Below are 22,264 nucleotides of genomic sequence, written 5' to 3'. Positions count from 1 at the left end.
ACTGGGACTCAGCCCAATTGCTTTTGTCCCTGTGAAGTTCCCCACCTCCATATAAGAGATGAATTGGGAGAAGGAGGGTATTTTTCCCGTGCCTGAACTGTCCCTTCTGCCCCCATGTGGCAGGCATGCTTTCTCTGCCCCAGCTTAGTCACCCAAGCAGCCATTCTGACCCCCAGAATGAGCTAACATCTCCATTTATAGATCCCTCCCCTGCTTTGTGCTAGCCTGCCCCTGGTGCTTTGCACATAAGGATCCATTATACTCTCACAATAACCCTGAAAAGTAGGTAATATTAGCCCCATTTTATGGATATGGAAACCAAAGCTCTCCTAAAGGATAAGCCAACCACCCAAACCCTCACATCTACGACAGGAGGAACCAGGATTCCTTCCCTAGTCCCTGAGCTATGATTTTGTGTCACACCATTGTGCCTCCTGCCTGCTGTCCAATGAGGTTTAATTGAATACTACCCAGTTCAGTTTAGCAAACATTTCCTGAGCACCCACCAAGGGTAGGATAGTCTACCAGGTGGTGAGGATTTAAAAAGGCATAAGACATGAGTCCGGTAAAGAAACATAAACCCAACTACCTCCACACAAGGCGTCTAGTGTGCCTGTGAGGGGCTTAATTGTGCCCACACCCAGCCCATATGCTGATTCCAGCCACCAACATCAAGAGCGGGCCACATCAAGCCACTCCCTGAAATCCCCAAAATTTCAAAGCTGAAAGGGACCTTAGTATCCAACCAAATAATTTTACAGATAAAAGACACTGAGGCTCGGAGAGGGGAGGTGGTTTTTCCCAGGGTAACATAGCTGCTTAGTGGCAAAGCCAGGGCCAGAGCCTCGGTGTCCTCACTCTGGGCCTGGTACCCCAGGCTCAGATGGCTTCTCTTTCCTTCACAGCTGGCAAGAAGTTCACTTCTGTCCCCCAGCAGCCCAGACTTCCCTCTCTCGTCCCCAACCCTCCACTCCCCACTCCCCATGCTGGCCTTGCACATCTTGCCCCAGTCTGCCAGGTCCAGAACCGGTACTCGGGGCAGTGAGACCAGGTAACCGGTGGCCGGGCACACGCCTCACAGGCCCAGTCCTCCACTTCATTGCCACCCCTGGGTTCCTCCTCGTCAGGGAGGAGGGTGGAGGGAAGAGTAGAGCTGGGGTCTGGCAAAGTCTTATGCAGCAAAGACATGGATCCCTAAATAACATTTCCAGATTGTGAGCAAGGACAAAGCCCTTTATTGGATTTTTAAGGTTATTGTTGTTACTAGCTTATTGTGTATAAAGTGCTTTCTCTTCAAAACAACAAGGTGAAACAAGCTTAGTCCCTCTCCGATCCTCCGCCTTTTATAATACAAGGAGGGGCCAAGCACTACAATGGTAGTTTTACAGGCCCCACAAAGGCAAGACCCTTCCACGTTTTGGCCTGGAAGACTGACTGACGCTCCCTTTTCTTGTTTGGTCGGGTTTGAGAAATGCCTTCCTCTCCCTTGCGCCGGAGCCTCTAAGCCCAGGCGAAGGTGGGTCTTGTTACCTTGGCGATAGCGAGGTTGGGCTGAGAGACTGCTCCGGCAGCCAATAGCGGCCGGGAGGGGGCGGGACCGGCCGGGTCTTCTGCAGCAGCGGCGGGGCTCGCAGGTTAGCGGACGGCGCGTTGGGGGAGGGGACAGGGGTCGTGGAGGCACCTGGGGATTCGGGGACGGCCCAAGACCCCTAGATTAGGTGGGCACTGGCCTTGGAGGTCGGATCAGGTCTTCCAGCCTCTGCACCCAAAGTTTTCGTCGGGCCTTGAGCGGGGAGGAGCTGCCGGGCGGGCGGAGGCAGAGATGGCGGAGGGCGGTGGAACGGCATGCGAGGGTCAGAGCACGGAGCGTGGCCTGCTCCTCGGGACTCGAGGCCCCCTGCGGCCGTGTCCCCGAGAGGCCTCTATTCTGGGCGCTCCGGGTGGGCAGTCGAGAGCCGGAGACTTGGGGGAGAGGGAAGGCAGCATTTAGCTACAGGGTTTTAGGAGGCCCTGGAATGCTGAGCCCAGCCCCCAACCCCATTCCCACGTCCCGGCTAGACGGACAAGGGGCCGAGAGTGCCGACAGTGGTGTGGTCACCTTTCCTTGCCCGACTTCATATCTCTTATGCAGGTATCCGGTCTGGTTGGCACCCCCAGCCTGCCAAGCATGAAGCTCCTATGTTTGGTGGCCGTGGTCGGGTGCTTGCTGGTGCCCCCAGCTCAAGCCAACAAGGTGAGGGAGGTGAGACAGCAGCACCTCTTGCACGACCACCCTCCCTGCGGACAGGGCTTCCCCAGGGGTAGCTGCTGTTCCGCCCTGCCCCTCTCACTCGTTTATGGGCCATACTTTTGGGACTCGCAGGCGCAGAACTGCAGGCGTCGGGAAGGGTGGAGTGAGAGGAGTGGGGTGGTGCACAGAACATAGGTTCTGGACCAGATGGAAACCGAGGTAGGATTCCAGCAAGGGAGTTTGTGTTTGAAGGAATTATCTAAGTTCCCCATACCTTCCTTTGCTCCTGGGTTAAAATAACTATGGTTATAACATCCACTACTCTGCTGAAGGAGAATCAAGTAATACAGTGAGTAGAAATGCTCTTTAAGTGTGAAGTCCTACACAGTTGGAAGTTTCTGTTGCCAAGGGTGACCAGCCTAACCCACCCTAAGCACTGGGACTCTGGAGAAATTGCCATTTTTTTTCAGGGGCATATTGCCCGGAGCTGGGCAGCTCTGTGGTATTTGAAAATTTGAAGATCCCCAAGGCTTTAAGTAAGGTGGAGTCGGAGGGTTTGCTTGCAGTCTCCCTGGGGAATTCCTGATTGGAATGAAAATATTTGTGGTGTTGTTTCTTACCCATTTCAGAGAGGAAGAACTTTCTAAGGGGTTGCTTGGGTATTCCCACAGAAATGACCCTCTTTCTCTTGTTTACTTCTGCCCTCATCCTAACCTGGGAAGTTGGAGATGGGACGATGGAGGGGTGGGGAGAAAGGGTCTCACCATCAAGATTGCTGGACAGAGGTGCACATAGCAGATGTGGGGCCCAGAGTAGAGGACTGTCACTTTGCTTGCCACATACATCCCTACTCCAAAGCACCCTACTAGGGAATGACAGCCCTCGGCAGCTCTCTGGGGGTCTCGTTTGCCACCTGGACGGTTTACGTCTTGAGGATCCTGTGATATTAGCATCCTTCCTGCAGAAGCCATTCCTTGCTGAACTTGGGGATGGGAAAGGTCAGAGCATTCATATATAGAACAGGGAAATGAAAGTTGAAAGTCTTTGCTAGAACCTGAACCCATGGGCCCTGTCTACCTGATATGCTTTTTCTTCCAGAGCTCTGAAGATATCCGTTGCAAATGCATCTGTCCACCATATAGAAACATCAGTGGGCACATTTACAACCAGAATGTGTCACAGAAGGACTGGTAAGGCACTGTACAGGCTGGCTCATGGCTGCTTCAACCAGTTGAAGTTACAAGTGTTTCCTGGGATTCTTGGACCCCTGGAGGATAAGCTTGCTCTCTCATTCCTATGGACAGTGTACAAAGCACTGTTTTGTCCATGGTCACACAGCCAATTGGGAACAGGGCCTAGGTGCCTTGAATTCTGGCTGAGGGGTTCCTGGTCAGAGAAGTGGATGTTGTTATTTTGCTTTGGTTTGGGTGTTTATTCATATATGCAAAATGGTGGCAGAGAAATTGGGAGAGGTTGTTAGTATGCCCGCATACTGTGGGATCTTTTGTGTACTTTCGCAAAGCTCTGTGTTATTCTGTACCAGTGTCATTAACACCTTGTGAGGTAGGCGAGATAGGTAGCGTTCCCTTTTTATAACTGCAGAGTCTAAAATCCAAAGGGGAATTTTAAATTATACTCCAGGAGTCCTGAATTCATTTCTAGATGCTTCACGTTAAAAAAGAAATGAAGAAGCACAAATTCAGAGAAAGGAGACCAGCTTGATTAAAGGAAGTTTCAACACATTGTCCTAGAAGGAGTGATTTAAGGGAGGCTCAACGAGGGGAGGGTTTGGCGACATCTGGTGACTGACAAAGACCAGGAGCAGGGCTGGCATGCTATGGGAGGTGGGGCACATGGGAATGGGAATCGGTTATGTTCCATGTGGTTTTTGGTGTAGAATTAGAGCCAGTAGAAACAACTTTAAGGAAAGCTTCAGGGAAACAGATTTAAGTGTGAGCTGAGGAAACATTTCTAATCCAGACTGTTTTAGGAGCTGGGAAGCCCCATCCTTGGAGGGATCTGAGCACAGATGGGGTGATTCTTTGCTAAGGGCACTGTTAGAAGGGATTCACATCATGGGGAGGGGATGTCCAGGTCAGTGCGCCTGCTTGGTTGTACGGCAATATCATCAGGTGGGCTTTGAGAAAATGCAGATTGCCAGCACCTTCTGCCCCCCAAGATTTTGGATTTTGTTGTTTTTTTTCTCCCCAGCTTTATTGAGATACGTTAGACGTAGAACTTTGTGTAAGTTTAAGGTGTATAGCCTGGTGGTTTGATATACATACTATGAAATGATTGCCACAATAAGGTAAATTAACACCTCCGTCTCCTCACATAATTACCTTTTGTGTCTGTGGTCAGGACATTTAAGATCTACTCTCTCCACAGTTTTCAAGTGTATAATACAGTATCGTTAACGATAGTCACCATGCCCTACATTAGATCTCCTCCCCCCTAAGATTTCGATTCCATAAGTATTGGGAGCAGGAAGGCAGGGGTAACATTTTCTTAAAGTTCCGTAGGTGATCGTGAGGCAGTTTGTTCGGAGAAGCATTTGGGAATTTTGAATTTACCCAGTTCTGAGATAGTCTGAGTGATTTTCCGAGAGGCTGTCTAGTTAGATGCACAGGCTGGGGATCTGGCTTGCCTTGCCCTCACTCTGGGTCTGCCATTTGCTCATTCTGTGACAAGTTACTTCCTCTCCAATGTACTTCAGTTTCCTCATCTGTAAGATGGGCGGCAGTATTTTGAGTATTAAATGTGTGTGTGTGTGTGTGTGTGTGTGTGTGTGTGGTATATGTGCTTGTACGTACCTGTGTAAGTAAAGCACTTAGATAATGCCTGGCACATAGTAAGTGCTGTATAAATGTTAGCTAATATTAATATATATTATCATGCGTTATTAGAGGCCACATAGATAATCGTCAGACTTACACCAAGCCCCAGAAAACTTGAGCTCCTCCCACAACATAGGTAGACTGTTTCCCTCTGGTTTTGCCTGTCCTGATGGAGTGACAAAGCCCTGAGACATGAAGTCCTGGGAGGAGCCCCTGTGACCTCCTTGTATGTTGGGGTTATAGCTCAAATAACATCAGGAAATGATCTGATAGACTGTCAGAGCCCCACAGCAGGTAATAAGACTACATCCCACAGGCAACAGCAGATTTTATTAGCAATGTCTCCGCCCTGGGGTTATACTATGGTCTGAAAGCCCAAGTGTGGATGCCCACAGAGAAACGAGTCTTGTCTGGACCTCTCAGGCTGTAGTTTATCTTCTCCTTAGAAATCAGAATTAAGGGACTGCCTAATGAACAATCTTAATGGAGAACTTCGAGACAGTTCCATTAGGGTGGTAGGTGGAAACCGAGGCTGGACAGATTCTAGGACCCAGCGACACTGGTGACACTCCCTTAGTAATGGGATGGGGCTTGACATGTGGTCTTAGGGTCTCCGTGCTAGGACCAGAGGAGTCCAGTTGTGTCTTCAAGTCTCTGCCACCTTGTCACTGTGCTGTCACATTGGTCCACAGCCGGGGCAATACTTGCACCCTCCTTTGTGGTGCAGAGTGAAGCCAGAACTGCCTGAGCCGCAGTCCTCACATTTAATGGCATTTATGTTCCCGCGGTGCTGGTATCCTGCCATCTAGTGCTGGTAGTTCATAACCACATGCCTGTAGAAGGGCAGAAACCCTAACAATGTTGCTCTGTTGGTGGGCCTGCCGAGGAGATAATGTATTAGAGGCCATCCCAGAGTAGGAAGGAACCAAACAGGTTGGCTAGTTCAGTGTCTTTCAGACTTATACAAACTGAACCTTTCTATCGACAGAATCTGTTTTGGAAACACAACGTACAAAACAAAATCAGAACCAGTGCCGAGAGGGACCCGTCCCTCAGCCCCTCCCTCAGCCCACCTCCTTGCACAGTGGTTCTTGAGTGGTTCTAAGAGAGCACAGCTTGAAAGACACCGATGGAGTTCAGCCTCCACTTATAAATGAGGAAACCGAGACCCAGAAAGGGTAAATAAATTACCTGCCATCACAGAATGCAGAGAAGAGCAGAGAATTAAACCCAGCTTATCTTTGTAGACCTCTCCCCTTAATGTCCTCTGGCCAGTCCTTGGGGTCTTTTGATAGCACTGATCCCCAAAAAGGTAAAGGAAAGCCTTAGAGAGCAGGATCATGTTTAGGGTTTCACTGACTCTCAGGAGGGCCAGAGCCAGCAGAAAGATTACAGCTTTTCATTTACTGTTGCCCTAACCCTTCTAGAAACAGCCTGTTCCTGTAATAGCATTCCAATTTGAAGAACCTGGGTTGGCCCCTCCCAGATCCCCCTGACACTCCACCTTGGCCTTGGGGGTAGTCCACATATCCTCCTGCAACACTGGCGTGACCTTCTAAACCACGACCCCGTGTGGCTCGGAAAGGAGGCATCTGGTCCTCAGGAGGCTTGTAGGGACTTCCTGGAAAAGAGAAGGTCCCAGCAGTGATGACCAAGTGTTGTGCGTGAACCTGGCCTTGCCCATCAGCCCCCAGAACTGGCAGTGTGCAGGGTCTGGAAATGATGCATTTAGTTACGGTAGAAGAGGACCCCTTCGTGCAGCTAGGAGTGATGTGGTGAAGTTGCTACCCAGTGGTGAAACTGGAATCGTTGGAGGTTTAGATGAAATCACATATGCTGCGGGCCAGATTTTTAAGGGGATCAGAGGATTTTAGAGGACATCTCATTTTTATGTCAACACTTGATCTTCACGTCACACGTCTTTGATGCCTCTGCCAAAAACCCAGCCTGAGTCTAAAAGGACCCTGGATAGCTCAGCACAGGCCTGGCTGTTTTCAGAGAGCTATGCGTGACTCTTGCAGGCTTCCTGTTAGACCAGAAAGGGCCTTAAAAGTCATCTGGTACAACCCCTGCATCTCAGAGAGGAGAAAATAGGCCCAGGGCCCCAGACACTCAGCGGCACAGCCAGGACAGCTCAGACCTGGCGATCCATGGCAGTGTGATGCCTGGTTCGCCTCCGTGAACCTCTGAGGGTGTGTTTGACCTTTCCTGGTGGTAGTGATAAAGGCGCATCCTCTAGGTCATTGGCTTACTGTGGTCTGTGAACCATACTTGTTGAAAACCTGCCGATCTGAAGGGCTGGGGCTGATCGAGAGACCCAGATAAAGAGCTGAGCACAGGCCCCACTGAAGCTGAGGGTCAGATATAAAGATGAGCCAAGGATCAGGGTTTGGGTCCTGACCTCATCGTGGTGGAGATGCCACTTTGCCTTCCTGAACCCGCCGCCTTTTCAAATGGGCCTGTGATCTTTGGCTCACCTTCTGCGAGAGCCCTGTTAGGGAAAGGTGGGCTAAGTGGGCATACTGTTAGAACATGGGATTCATTTGGCAGTCACTTGTTCACTGAGCGCAGCTCTGCCAAGGTGCTGGGGATGGCCTCTGTCCTCAAGGAACTCAACATCTCTTGGGGGCGACTGTACAAATAAAGGTGAGATCACAGTACAGTGTGGTCAGTGCTGTGATAGAGATGAGCAGAGGGAGAGGTCAGGTCTTTGAGCTGGATCTTCAAGGATGTGTAGGATTCAGAGCATGGAAAGGGAAGGTGGCAAAGCCATGTATTCCTGGCAGAGGGCGGGAGATGTATCAAGGAAGGGAGCATGGCTCATTCAGAGAAGAGTCCAGAAGATCAGCATAGCTGGAGGAGGATGGGGAGCAGGTTGAGGGGAGGCAGGGGATGGAACTGGACAGGTAGGCGGCCCTGGAATCAGGTGGATCAGTAGGAAGCCGAGGGGCAACAGCTCAGTTCGTCCTCACCCTAGAGGCTGGGTGGAGACATTGAACCAGCTTTAGGCTTTAAGCTGGGGGTGACATGACCAGAGTTTCATTTTGGTAACACCACTCGGCTGCCAGGTGCAGGTAGTATTGGCACAGGGCCAACAAGAACAGGAGAGCAGTGGGGAGGCTGGGTCATTTGCCTGAAGCAAGAATGATGAGAACTTCATCTGAGACACAGCAGCGGGAGACAGTAGAGAAGGTGGGTCTTAGAAATGTCTAAGGGGATAAAATCACTGGCTTTTGGTGGATTCATAGGTGAGAGGAAAAGGCAGTGTCAAGGTGATTGCCAGGTTTTGACTTGGTCAGTGGAGTGGACAGTAGGGGTGCTTTCTGCCGTTTGGAACACAGACCCCGGGACTGGGGGGTTAGGGCAGAGGGGCGGAGGGGTGGACGTAGAGTTTGCGGACCCTGTGGGGTGCTCCTATGGTGAATCCAGTGGGCAGCTGGATGTAGGAGGGCCCCGGGGCGGTCCTGACTAAGAGATTCTAGTCTAAGATACCAGTCTAGGCCTCACCAGCTCGGAGTTGAAAATCTTTGGAATGGATAAGCCCCAGCAGGGGAACCATAGCAGGAGACACGAGGGCAGCTAAGGGTAGAAGTTTGGGGAACGTTAGCGTTTTTTGTGCCAGCCCTGTAGGCACTTTGGAGAGCTGGTTCGGATGGCCAGTGGCCAGGTGCTGTGAGGCTCTGAGTTGGGGAAGGGGGCTGGCGCCAGCCTGACCCTTTATAAACTCCATACTCCCTGGGAACACCCTCACCTTTGCCCAGCCCCTCCCCTCCCAGGCTGCCCGCTTCCTGTGGCCCTGCTCCCACCGCCCTGTCTGTCTCCGTTGCAGCAACTGCCTGCACGTGGTGGAGCCCATGCCGGTGCCCGGCCACGACGTGGAGGCCTACTGTCTGCTGTGCGAGTGCAAGTATGAGGAACGCAGCACCACCACCATCAAGGTAGCCCGGCTCTCGGGCCCCCCCCCCCCCAATCCCCGGCTGCCCGGCACTCACTGTCTCTGGCTGTATTCTGAGCATCCCAAGTGGCTGTGGGACCGGCTTCTGGGTTGGCCTGGTCACAGATGCAGGGGCCCGCTCCCCACACCTTCTTGGAGCCAGCTTTCTCCTCTGACCTCTGTCCAGTGGCTCCCATTACACGGGGGCGCTGGGAACCTGGGAGAGGTGTTCAGTGTCACTCTTTTCTTTCCAGTCTTTCCCTTCCTCTCTCCCATTCCTTCAGGGAGCCTCCTTCAGGTGCCTTTTATGTTCTGGGCACCGCGTAGGTTGCTGCTAATAGAGCAATAAACCCGCCCTCCTGGAACATCCAGTCTACCGAACTCCTCAGAGTCCTGAAAAGCTCCCAAGAGCTGTGGACAAGGGCGAGGTGTCTGTGTGGGGCAGCTGGGCAGGAGGGGCTTCAGCCCTGACCCTCGTTCTCCTAGGCTGTTGGGTGAATTCAGGAGAGAAGTGGTAGACACGACCACTCCCGTAGCGAGCGAGTGAGGACGGGGGCCTTGTTCTTTCCTCTGCCTGAGGCGGACGCAACAGGACCACGGCTCACGCTAGCAGGGTCTCGTCCACCCACAGCCCCCCCGGGACTCCTAGTCTGTGTTCCAACACCTGAGCCAGACCCCGTCTACCGATTTCTAACTTAAGCCCTTCCTGGCCAGGTTCTGTGGAGAACCTGGTTCTGTGGAGAGTCTAGAAATAGCCTCGAGAAAGGAATTTGGGAATTTAACGACACTGCCTCGTCCAGGTTTCTCCTTTTGAGGCTCAGGAGGGGAGGCGATGCTCACTGCTGTCCTCCCAGACCAGGGAGCTGGCAGCACCTTCCCTGCCCTGCAGTCCTCTGTGTTCTCGCCTTTCTCATGGAAAGCAGCTGCCTATCCCCCACGTCCATCACTCCTTTTATCCTCCCGCCTGACCCAGCCACTCCTGGAGCATCTTTCTCCTGCTCTGAACGTGCTCTGGGGCCCCACCCTCTGGGGACCAGGTGGCTGAGACTGAATTCTGAGCCAAGTGTCCCCTGTCCCTGTTTGGCAGAAAGGGACTTCCCGATATGGGGACCTCATCAGACATACTTCCTAATCCCTCAAATTTCCCTCCAGTCCTCCTCCCAAGGAGCCTCCCCCTCCCCCCAGCTTTAGCCTATTAGAGACTCAGTCTCCACTCCCCTTCCCCTTCCTGGGGTACAGGCAAGAGGTCTGATCGTTTGCCCTGTTTAAAGAGGCATGAACGCTGATGCCCCAGTCAGGGAGGAAGTTGGTCCAGTTGAACTTGACCTTTGAGCTGAGCTTTGACTTGAAAGTCCTAAGGTTTCTTTCTTCCTTTTATCCCTCCTCGCAGTCCATTTAGGGTCAAGGCCGGGTTCAGAGGCCAGAGATGGCCAGGCATTGTGGAAGTAGGAAAGCATTTGAGACAATCAGTAAATCTGAGTTCAAGTTACATCTCTCCCACTTGCTAGCCTTGGCACCTAGGCTGAGCGGTTTAGCCTCACGGTTCTCAGGTGATGGCAGCCGCCCAGGGGGCATTTGGACACAAGCAAAGGTGCTTCTGTAGTCCCAGTAACTGAGGTGTATTAGTAATGCCATTACAGGGACTGAAGCTGCTAAGTGTCTTGGAGAATCCTGTCTTAAATGCCCAGAGTATCACACTGGAAACCTTGAATTGGCCTCACTGAATCTATCTTCTGTAAAACAGAAATTACAGAAATTACTCCCGGGGTGACTGCCGGGAGGGGGAGACATAGCCTCCAGCCTCCAGTGCACACCTTGCCGGTCTGTCCCCCTCCACCTGTTGGCGTGCCCTCTCAGGACCGCAGCTTCGCACCTGTACATCCCGTTGGCGGGGGGAGTGAGCCCTCGTGCCCAGGTGCTCGGCCTCTGCCTTCAGGCCTCTTCACCAGCCGGTTCTTCCTTGCTCTTAGTGTCCGATTGCTTTCCACCCTTTCTTAGAGATATCCCGGTAGCCCTGTTTCCCCGATCCCCACCCCTGGGAGCATCTTGGGGTGTCAGAATCCAGATGTCTTCCTTCATTATCTGTTGTTTTTATGTCCGCCATTCTTGGGGGGGTCCCCTCAGTTTTAGGGCAGAGCTGGTACACATGTGGAATAGGGCACATTCCCTTCCCTTTTGCCCTCCAAGCCCCCAGTGTCCTCGCCCTTCCCCAGTGCGGAAGTTGAGGCAGCTGCGCCATCAAATATGCACAGCACGGGAATGGACACGATTTGCCTTCCTGGCCCAAGATGCTCACAGGACAAGCTGGCTCTTTCCCTCAGGTTACCATTGTCATCTACCTGTCAGTGGTGGGGGCCCTCTTGCTCTACATGGCCTTCCTGATGCTGGTGGATCCTCTCATTCGAAAGCCGGATGCGTACACCGAACAGCTGCACAATGAGGAGGAGAACGAGGTAACCGGGGTTCTGGGCGCCAGGGCCCCGCCAGTACCTCTGCCCACACGTGGGGTCCTGGGCCCCCGGCATGCGAGTCCCCGGGGCAGAACCAGAATAGCATTACAGAGGCCTCGTTGAGGATCCGTGTCCCCCACCCCCCATACTCCAGTTCGCTCTTGTGTTCAGTGTCCCACACGTCGCCCTGACTCTAGAGTTTTCCTCGGCAGGGGACTGCCCTTTGCACTTCCAGATGAAGCGCGAGGTGGCCCTACACTTCTCCCGATGTCTGGCATCAGGCAGCCTCAGGGCATCGGCGGGGGGAGCCGTATGTTCCTGGTACCCTGCCTTTCTAGGCCGAGGGGGAGTGGGCCAGCCAGGGCCGGTCACACGTGAACACAACACGTGACACCGGTTGCTCAGACCCTGGTGTCAAGCTTTGGCAGACTTGGAGGTGGCAGGTTTGTCCTTTAGTCATTCTGTAGTCCTCTGCGGAGCACCTGCTCAACGCAAAACACAACCTGGGCGCCTCGAGAGGAAAGTAGGATTTTGAGAGCCAGTGAGGAGTAAAGTAGGTAGCGGTGCTGAGGTGGGAAATCACTGTGTGTGCTTGAGGAATTTGGAGCGTTCCGAGGGTAAGGTAGGCAGGAGGAATAGTGGCAAATAGAGCTGGCCAGTAGGTTTAGGCCAGGTTATTGTTGGCCTCAAATATCAGGCTCAGGAGTTTCAACGTCATTAGATAAAGGAGATGGGGGACCACTGGCACCAGGCAGCCTGCAGACCCCTCAGGTCAGGCCCGGCATGGCCAGCAGCCACTCTTGCCCTCCTGTATCTGTCCCCATGCTGAGGGGTAGGGGCGCCCTGCAGAGGAAGCCCTGTGCGGGGCAGAGGACAGCTGCAGGAAAAAAAAAAAAAAGTGAGAAGTGGTGCGTGTGTAGGCGGCCTGGGCAGGGGTGTGATGAGCCAGCACGCCACCCAAGGGAGGCTCCTCGCCCCGCGCGCCCGGAGCTCCCCCTCTATGGGATCACACAGCCACCACGACAGCCTCAGAGCAGTGGCATCCGAAGGCAGGGCAGGTCTCACTGCCACTCTCTACCCTGAGGGACGCGCTCTGAGAAGTTGTGGGAAGCACAGACCGGTCCGTTAGCTCTGTCCTTGTTGGCTCCGGCTGCTGGGAGATACTGTTTATCCCCAGAGTGAGGGAAGGAGTGAGTGAACCAGCGCAGGCACAAAGGGGCTTCTAGGGGCGAAGCATCTCAGCCATGTCCTGGGAGGGTAAGTTGAAGCAACCGGGAGATGTTTAGCTTAAAAAAAAAACCAAACAAGCCAAACTCAAGGAGATACGTGACAGCGGCCTTCGGATAGCACGTCTTCAGAAGAGGGCTTTGCTTCGCCCAGGTAAAGCCAGGGGTACGAGGACCCATAGTTGGGAGTCACGAGAGGGAGATTTCACGAGATCTAAGAAGGAATCTTCTTGCAGATGACACCGCTGATAATGTGTCGGGTGGGCTCCCTTGTAAGCGAGTGCATTTGGAGTCACGAGAAATCACCAGGCATCGGCTAAACTGCCACCAGGCAGTCAGAATTTAGAACATTTCAGGCACTGGATCGGAGGTGGGCAAGGGCGGGTCCCCCACCAAGAGGGTCCAGGGCTCAGACCTCAGTGTGCAGCCATTGTGGGTCTGAGCCAGCACGAGCAGGAAGACGAGGCCAGGAAAGGAGGGAGGCCTGGCCATCCCATGGGCCCTGTTGCTTCTCTTGGGTGTGTGCCTGGACCATCCCCAGTGTGCCCCCAGCCTCCTGCCAACATGCGTTTGGCCAAAGGGGGAACAGAGAGGCTGAGCCTCGCCCCTCGGAGCTGGGGCCTGGGAGCTGGTGGCACTGGCGGCTGGGTGGTCTGTGTTCAAGAGGAAACCTTGTGTGCCTACCCGCTTATTAATGTGCAGTAATAGCAGCTCTGATGGGGAGGAGCGTTGCTAATAAACACTCGGCGATTAGGGGTAATGTGGTAATTGCAGTCCTGGCTGGGGGAGTAATTGAGAGATGCAGCCCCGTGATTACCCAGTCCACACCGCGATTTCTCTGGAATGTGTGGCTCTCGGGCATGGCCTTGTTGTGTCTCCTGCCATCCTGGATGTGGTGCCAGAGGGGAGGGCAGCCTGCCATCCCTGGGTCTGGGCGCAGGCCCCTCTCCCCCAGGAGACCTGGGACGCTCCCCACTTGGAGTCTTAAGTCACAGCTGCCTCTGTTTGTATGAGGGGGCTGTAGGGAGAGTGGAGGGGTTAGATTTGGTCATCCAGTTCCTGAGAGCAGATCCTGAATCCACTGGAGCAGATCCTGAATCCAAGGGAAGACGTCCCCTGGGTGCAGATTTTGGCTGAGTAGGAAGGAGGATTGGCCTACGAGGGGGTGCTGTCCAGCCATGTATCGTGGGTGCCTGCAAGGGCAGTGGGGTGCCTTAGGCAGCCGTCAAGCGGAAGCCGGCGAGCCCAGACTCCCAGATTCCACACTGTTGAGGGGTTTTCTGCCTTGGTAGAGAGAGGTGGGATGACACCCTCACCTCCTACCCCAAGGTTCTAGAAGGTAATAAAAGGTGTTCAGTCTCTGATACCGTGACCCAGCCAGCTCTGCACAGATGTGGAGGGTGGGGCAGGGTGCAGCTCCTGGGTTACCCGGAGGGTGGTTAAAGGAACACCTTCAGGCAGCCGTGAGTGGGGTCTGTCCCCCCGTTGTAGCACTCTTAGCATGGATTGTCCCCTAGTCCCAGTACTCGGCCTGGCTCCCCATCCCCTCACCTTGTGATTCTATATGGTGTCCCCAACTTAGGTGTTCCTAGGTCATCCCTCCTGGGGTTTCAGCAGCACCATTTTTCTCCCATGGACATGGCGTCTCTTCTTTCCTCTGGACTCAAGAATCCTGCAGGTGGCGCTGTGTAGATTTGTAGACCTCATGTCTGCCCTCAGGGGTTTATGTCCCAAGACCGAGCCCCAACCAAAAGATGAGCAGGGACCATGAAGGCAGTTGGTGAGATCAGGTCTTAGGAGATGGGCAGTCAGAAAGCTGGGTGCTCTGGGAAGCCCTTTATTAGACTGGGGGCTGGGCACTTAGGCTTCCTGGTGGGGGGCTCTTCAGAGCCAGCTCAGAGGATGGATGGGACACTGATAGCTCAGCTGCTGTAGGGACACTGGGGTCAGTAGTGCCCAAAGGTTTCATCTCTCCAGAGACCCAGTGCCCCTAGTCTCGGATGTTGAGGGATACTGTGCTGACCCACCTCTCTCAGTGCACTTGGGGAAAGGGGGGTGGGGCGGGCTTGGGGGCAAGGAGAGCAGGCCCCAAGGCCACCTGGCTGAGCAGCAGCAGAGCTAGGGCTGAGGCTGTGTCTCTGGGTTCATTGATGGTCTGGAGAATGTTTCCCTTAAGGAAGCGAGAAGGACGGGGTCTCCCCTGGGGTAAAGGATTTAGCTTTCACCCTGTAAGGAAGAAAGTTGGAATAGGACCTCTCAGTTCTTTGAAAGTTCTCCTGGGCCCGTACAACTCAGTGACCTTGAGGAGGAAACTGTCCAGGCTCTGGTGCCCCCACCCCACCTCCCACCTTGAGTCTGGGACCCAGTCAGAGATGGGTCTAGGAATTGGATCGCTTCCCAGGTTTGGGGGCCCTTGTCCCCATTCCCCCAACTCCTGTGGCCAGGAGCTCTCCTGCCCTGGGGCGAGAGGTCTGGAAGGGGAAGGGAAGCCTCCCCCACAGCCACAGCCCCAGCGCCTGAGGAGGGAGATGAAAGCCTGGCGTGTTCCCTTTGAAAGTGCTGGCAGGCCTCGGTGGGCCCTGATTGCTTAGCGCTGCCTCCCCTGGGATTCCGGCAGCATTAGGCTTAATCCCCAGGCTCAGACACCCTTTGAAAGGAGGAAGCAAGCATGTTTGCTGGGACAGAAACAGCAAACAGAGCTGTTTTAGATGTACAGGTTTGGCCCTCTTTGAAGAGAGAAATAAGGGTTTCCATGAGGCTCTGGGTGTCTCTGCTTCTTGCAGCATGGGCCCCTGAGCTCTGCGGGGTCCTCAGAGATCTCACCCCACTGGGGCTGGGTGCAGCTCCAGGCCCCCCGTATGAGAGGGGTGTGTGGGGAAGCAAAGAATGGTGGTGACGACGAGGGCAGCAGCTGGGGGCACAAAGGAACCGGGGTGGCGAGAAGGCTCAGGGCCACTGGGATGGCCTCCCTCTCTGTCCACGGATAGGTGGGCCGCATGTGTGCTCAGGGCTCTCCCTCCAGGGAAGCTGACAGACTTGGAGATACACGCTGACGGGGACAGTCCTCCCACCTCCTCTGGGGATAGACAGAAAAGTATGTGATTCTAGAGCATCTGTTAGAGGACTCCCAGCACTGTCGTTGGGAACAGGGCTTTGGAGCCACAGCTCGGGGTTGGAGTCGGACTCTGCCACTTAGTAGCCACGACACCGGAACTCTTAGTGTGGTTTCCTCAGTCTGGATTGGGTGCTATGTAATCAGGATCATGTGTGTTCCAGTTTGACAAATGTTTGTGCATCCTTAAGAATGAGGGGCCGCTGCCTGGACCGGTGTGGACGCAGGGCTGGGGGACGCAGGGGAGGTGAGGCCGGGAGTGTGCGCCTCAGCCAGCTCGGGGGCCTTGAATGCCGTGCCCACGAGTGTTTCATCTGTGAGGAGCCGAGTCAGCAGGCAGGGTTTTTGGGTGGGGGAATGGCATCGTGCCATGTCCTAGGAAGGTGACTGGGAGCATGTGGGAGTCAGGGAGAGCTTTGCAGCAGAGAAGCAGTGGGATTAGGTGACAGCAGGAAGGATTTGGGCTAAACTGGGAAAACGGAGGGAGGCTGTGTGGTCAATTTTCTGAAGGGCTTTGCGCCAGGGCCATTCTTAGCTGTGTGACTGGGTAAGTGACAAGAGTGCCGGTCCTGCCCCCACTCCCAGGGGTGGGAACAAGGGTGGAGCGGCCGCAGCTCCAGGTGGGGGTTCTTTTTTCCTCCATCTTCTTGTCATCAGAGAGGCTTCGGCCCAGCCCAGTGTTGACTCAGAACCAGTGCTCCTGTGTGGGCTGGAGGGGCTTCATCTAGGCCACTTTGATGGTGGTCGTCAGCTCTGGCCTGTGTGCACCAGTATCTGGGGCCTGCCAGGCCTGGATGGGAGGGTGGCTTGAAGTGCCTGATTCTGGGTGCCTTTACAGGTGCTTTGTTCTTCCTCTAATGTAGTGGAAAGATAGCAGCTTGCTTCTTTGGGTTTCCACATTGGCTCGCTCTTAGGAGAAACCAGCCAAAGAAGGACCCAGCAGAGTGCTGGGATAAGAGAATCGCAGACATGGTTCGAACCCCAACTCAGCCACCAAAATGGCTGTGTGACCTTGGGTAGCAAAATGATTCATCTCCCATAGCCTCAGTTTCCTCATCTGCAGATGGGAGTGATGTTTCCCATGTGCCAGTCTTGTAAGCCTGGGGAGAATCCACGTAAAGTACTTAGCAGAACCCACGGCACTTAGTGATGCTTGTCATCGTCGTGCTAGTCTGGTCCCACCGGGCATCTCCTGGTGTCCTATCAGTATCCGGTGCCTTCCTCCTCTCCTAGCTGCCCTCTGGCCTCCCTTAGTTCCCGGATACTCAGCCCCAGAGGAAAGGAGCTAGATCGGAGGAAAGGGGCTAGAAATGGTGCTATTCTCCTCCTCCAGCTGCCATTCTGCCTGCAGAACGGGCAAGGGTAAGGCCCCGCTCTGGGCCGTCTCTAGAACAGATGTGGAGTCTTTAATACCTTTTAATCAGACTATTAGCAATGGAAACACGGAGGCTCTCAGCAGCAGCTTTCCCCCACTTAGGAGCTGTTTGTTAAGACTTTACATGAAGGGAAAACAAATGATACTGTGGTAATGCGGTGAATTTCAGCATGTTCCCTTAATGCTCTGCTCTTGGCTTCCTCTGGCTTCCTCTCCTCAAGACGTCCTCCCGAGATGCAGAGCAGTCGAGGAGAAGCAGGGCTGGAGCTGCCCCATCCCTCCAAGCCTGCCTGGGTATCCCAGCCCACACCTTGGAGCTCGCGCCTGGGCACTCCTTGTGGGACCCAGAAGGGACATGATTAGAGGTGGGGGCCTGAGGGGGGGAGGGGAGAGAAGCCCCTGCGGCCCCTGAAGCCAGAACAGCCAGGCCCTGGTGGGCCAACAGCTTCCTCAGTGGGGCTTCACTGCCCACGTCACCTATACTGCCACACGGAGCCCTGTCCTTGGCCCCCCGTAGCCTTCAGCTGGCACAGCTGAACGGGGAAGGAACAGCATTGAAAGGTGGTACAGGGCCATGGGGGTTTTTCAAAGGCAGCTCCCTCCGGCAGCAGGCTGCCGGCTTTCTCCTCCTCTCTCCCACCTAGTAGAGCTAGGGTCTGCCATGAATAATTGGAGCGTTTGCTATCTGCCAGGCGCTGCTAAAGGCCTTACTTTCTTTGCCTCATCAAGAAGCCGCTCTTGCAGTCCTCACCTTATGGATGGGGAAATGGGTTCAGAGAATGAGCTGACTGGCCCAGGGTCATATTCCGATAGGTGTCAGAGCCAAGACTCACAGCCAGGTTGGTTTGATTCCGGAGTATTCTTAACCGCTGAGCTGCGCAGTCCAGGAAGAAGGAAACTAAACATTTCCTGAGCTCCTACTCCGTGGCGGCCAGTACACTAAGAAGTCTGGACATACTGTTTTCCTTAACCTTGCCTTACCTGTCTCCTCATCCTAAACCGTGTTTTTCAAAGTATGGATCACAACTGTTAGGCCACGAAATCAACGTACTGAGTCATGACCTGCATCTTAAAAAATGAAACGGAGCAGAGCAGAGAGTATCCGAATGCCTCATACTAAGTGTCTTGTAAAACTTTTAAATGGAATTCCTGCTGACAGTACAGTCAGAAAAGTCTGAAAAGACTGGCTTCGTTAAATTGAAGCTTGAAGAGGTAGTCACTTGTCCAGGGGCACAGAGCTGCTAGGTGGCTGAGGCCACCCGTCTGTCCCAGCTCCCACTTGGAGGCCTGTGAGATGGGCCCTAGGGGTCTGAGGCGGGGAGAAGGTGGCCCCTCGGAGCCCCGGCCTAGAACCCAGGAGTCCTGACTCTAGGCTCAATGCGCCCCCCGCCTCATGCTGACAGCACCTGGGTCCTTGATGTCACCGTGATCCTCAGCTAACCAGGCTGAGGAGGCCTTCCTCAGGGTTCTGGACTGGGGCTCCCAGAGGGCAGTGTTCCTCATGAGACAGTGACTCGGAGCTCTGCGGCGATGGCGAATTACCTCCCAGCCTCACCCCTGGCCAGCCACCTCTCTGCAACTGCCAGCTCTCTGTGCCTCCCCTACCCTTGCCTAACCACCCCTCCCTTCTCCCCAGCCTGGCAGCTGTGAAGCGACAGAAGCCGTGCCAGCTCGGGGCATTAGAAGCAAAGTTGCATTTACTGGGCGGCTCTGGGCTTAGAGAGGTGTGCTAATCCCTTAAGAGATGTGTGGCAGCAGATGAGAGGCAGGGAGAGCGAGGGAGGAAATCCCCACAGGGGTGTGGGCCTGGCCCTCGGCTCTAATTCCCCCCAAAGATCAGGTTGGGGTCCTGCAGGAAATGCATGGGCTCCGGAGCTTCAGAGGCAGAGGTGGTAATTAGGGGAGCCACTGCCTTTGACAACAGAGCAGTTCCGAGAGCAGAGGGGAAGGGGATCAGTAGGGCACCCAGGGGAGCTGAGCCGTCCTGACCTGACCTGTCAAAGGGGAGTGGGCCAGAGCAGGCTCTGGAATGGGAGTGCTGGGGTCCGACTCCAAATCCCCATCCCTGCCGGACTCCCTGAGTGAGGGGCAACCCCTCTTTCCCAGGGGGAGTAAGCTGGGTGTCCGGCGCCTGGCAGAGCAGCTCCCGTGCAGATGCCTCGGTGGGCCCGTCCTCCCCACTGGAGCACACATGCTGCCATGTCAGGGCAGCGAGGCCCTAAGCCCTGGGCCTTCCCGCTGTCCCTGGGCCGTGGCTGGCAGGGCGGAGGAGTCCTGCAGCCTTGTACCCGCCGTGGGGCCCACCGATACGTATCCACAAACAGCAGACGGCATCAGGGCCTCTGCTGACCAAATGAGGTGAACAGTCCAGGAAGAAGTATTCCTCTTGAAGGTTAGAAATAGGCCAGTGTGGGGGCGCTTGGTGGCTCCGTTGGTTGAGCAGCCAACTCATGATTTCTGCTCAGGTCATGCTCCCAGGATTGTGGGATCGAGCCCCTCATCGGGCTCCACGCTACACAGGGAGCCTGCTTGAGATGCTGTCTCCCTCTGCCCCTCTCCCCGCCCTCTCTCTCTCTCTGAAAAATAAACAAGTAAATAAAATAAAGTAAAAGAAATAGGCCAGTGGGATGCAGCCGAGGACTCAAGCGATAGCTGTGTGGTGACTGGGGCCTCAGATCATTTTCCTCCCAGAGTGCCCCCTTTCCCAGGCCCTACCTTACACATTCTACAAACACCAAGCCTGCAGCTGGGCTGTGGTGCTGTGCTAGGCCCCATGGACCACCAGGCAAGGCCCCCAAGCCACCCCCAGCCATTGGGGAGGTCCAGCCTCCCGGTCTGCGGGGAGCTCAACCTTTGGGATTGCTCTAAGGGCATTTTTTTCTGTGTCAGGCTTTCGAAACCACCCCCCCGCCCCCAACCCCTGCCACCAGCTCACAGTGCCAAATCTCTCCCTTTTCTTCCACTGCAGGATGCTCGCTCTGTGGCAGCCGCCACTGCCTCCCTTGGAGGCCCTCGAGCAAACACAGTCCTAGAGCGTGTGGAAGGCGCCCAGCAGCGGTGGAAGCTGCAGGTGCAGGAGCAGCGGAAGACCGTCTTCGATCGGCACAAGATGCTCAGCTAGATGGGCCGACGAGGTTGCGTCAAGGACCAGAGGCCACGGCCGCCAGCTTCTGGGGCTGGATGGAGCCAGATGCCCCCTCCCCCCACTCGGTGCCACCCTTCCCAGGTTTTCTCTTTAGAAGCCCGTGGCCATTTTCCCTCTCCTCTCTCTTTTTAGGAAAGTCCTAGTCAGCTGATTGAATCTGGGAAGAGTGATGGGGTCCCCGATCTCTGGTTTGCCTGCTCATATCTTGGGCTTAAGGGGAGGGGGTGGTGGCCAGAGTAGAGCAGAGACACCTCAGGTGGCCTCAGGATTGGAACGGTCTGTACCTCCTTACTTCACCCTGGCCACCCTTCCAGCTCCAGATCTCGGAATGTTCTTACCCTTCGCAGGATGGAGCTGGGCCATCGAGGACTCAGTGTGTGGGAGGAAGGCAGTCAGCATGTTCTCCTTTCTGCTGTGGTTCTTATGGCCACCTTCCTCCCAGCTCCAATACCTCAGTCCTGCTCAGCCTGGTTCCAGCCCTCAGCATGGTTCTGATGGGGCAGCTGATGCCACTGAGCCGCACTGTGTCTTCAGGGCACACCCACCCGCTTGCCCCCACCCCCACTCTCCCGCACTCTTTCCCCAAGGCACGGTGGTGCTGATGCACCTTGCTCACTCTGCCACCTGGGCCCTCGCCCCCACCTCAGGAGGCCGGGCTGTCCCCCCATCTCCCCATGTCTGCACTGAGCCAGTTGGTGGGACCACGTGACCATGGGCTGAGCAGCGGCTCTAAATGCTATAGCTCCTGTCCCTGGATTTCCACTCGTCTCTGAATTTCATTGTACCAGTGCATGGAGAGAAACGTTTGTCCTTCTGTTGTCTGTACCTCAAGGAAGCCATCATTAAATTGTCTTCTTTCTCTCACTTCCTGGATTTCAAGAGATCTAGAGAGCTAAGAGTGTTTCACAAGTGATGTGATAAATGCTGTGTCCCAGAGAAGGGACAGAGAACATTGTCCTTTAATAGGTCCAGGGAGAGAAGCAGAGCCTGGAAAGTCCTGGTCGGTGTGGCAGGGTACACGGGGTCCGGGCAGAGCCCCAGGGCTCTTGATGGATTGGAGACAGGCTCCTCACGAGCTCTATCCACTGGCTGTCGGGAATTACCTCGAAATTATGTGTTTCCTCTTTGGGGGAGATTCCCCCTTCAACTCTGAACAGTCCTGATGTCAGTCAGTATCTTACAGACCAGTAAAAAGTGCTCACTTCGAAACTCGTGTGTTTTCCCTAGTGAAAACCCACTGCTCTTCAGAGAGGTGTGGGGCAGCAAGGAAAGCAGAGCTGCCTGGGGGAAACAAATCTGAGCACCATCCAGGGGCCATCCTGCAGAGCCTGGCCCGGTGCCCTCCGTCCCATCCCAGAACATGCAGTGCGGGGTGTGTCCTAGACCCAGACAGAAACGGTGCACCTAGAGGGACCAGCTGGATCTGATTAAAGTTTCTGCCCTTGGGTTGGGCCAGCAAACTTGTATTGGGGAGCTTTGTGTGGAGCCCCCTGCTGGGTCCTTGGTGAAGTGCAAGCTAAGAGAACAATGTGAGGCGCGGATTTCAGTTTGCAAAGATTTGCCCAAGTTCAGAGTCCAATACTAGTATAAAGGGGATGGGGGGAGGGGAGCGGTGACACACCAATTGGGCTTCTAGGAAGAGCGGAGACTTTGGAGTTGGCCTTGAAGCAAGCAAGGGATGCAGCGGAGAAGGGGCTGGAGTGATTGCGGGATCCTGAGCAAATGTGCTCAGTCAGCATGAAAGTTTGTGATGGCGTTGACAGGAGACACGCATGCCACGGGGAGGAAGGAGCATGGGTCCCAGTTCTGCCCTCTTCCTTTTCCTGGCACGTACTTGGCACCTGCTGGGGCCACCGCTACTTTGGAAGGCTGGGGGATGGGGGCATTGTAACTCTTCCACAATGAGGTTGCTCTTATTTCAAGAGGCAGGCAAAACTGGGTCTTTTCAAAGGTGG

General features: G+C 54.7%; 1 protein-coding gene across 2 annotated transcripts; it reads left to right on the top strand.

Annotated features, from left to right (window-relative positions):
• The first annotated feature begins 1,597 nt into the window (after positions 1–1,597).
• On the top strand, positions 1,598–21,173 carry TMEM9 (transmembrane protein 9). Of its 2 annotated transcripts, none has more exons than XM_042976576.1 (6): positions 1,598–1,634; positions 2,132–2,233; positions 3,329–3,420; positions 8,897–9,005; positions 11,323–11,454; positions 20,133–21,173. In XM_042976576.1, exons 2-6 carry the CDS (start codon positions 2,168–2,170, stop codon positions 20,283–20,285), a joined length of 552 nt encoding a protein of 183 aa, XP_042832510.1. In that variant the 5' UTR covers positions 1,598–1,634; positions 2,132–2,167; the 3' UTR covers positions 20,286–21,173. The 2 variants fall into 2 exon arrangements, with proteins under 2 accessions (XP_042832510.1, XP_042832509.1); XM_042976575.1 differs by lacking the exon at positions 1,598–1,634 and adding an exon at positions 1,645–1,718.
• Positions 21,174–22,264: the final 1,091 nt, after the last annotated feature.

This window comes from Panthera tigris, chromosome F3 (genome assembly GCF_018350195.1).
Source record: "Panthera tigris isolate Pti1 chromosome F3, P.tigris_Pti1_mat1.1, whole genome shotgun sequence".
In the NCBI taxonomy this organism is placed as follows: Eukaryota; Metazoa; Chordata; class Mammalia; order Carnivora; family Felidae; genus Panthera; species Panthera tigris.
This window is presented reverse-complemented; position numbering and strand designations above follow the sequence as displayed.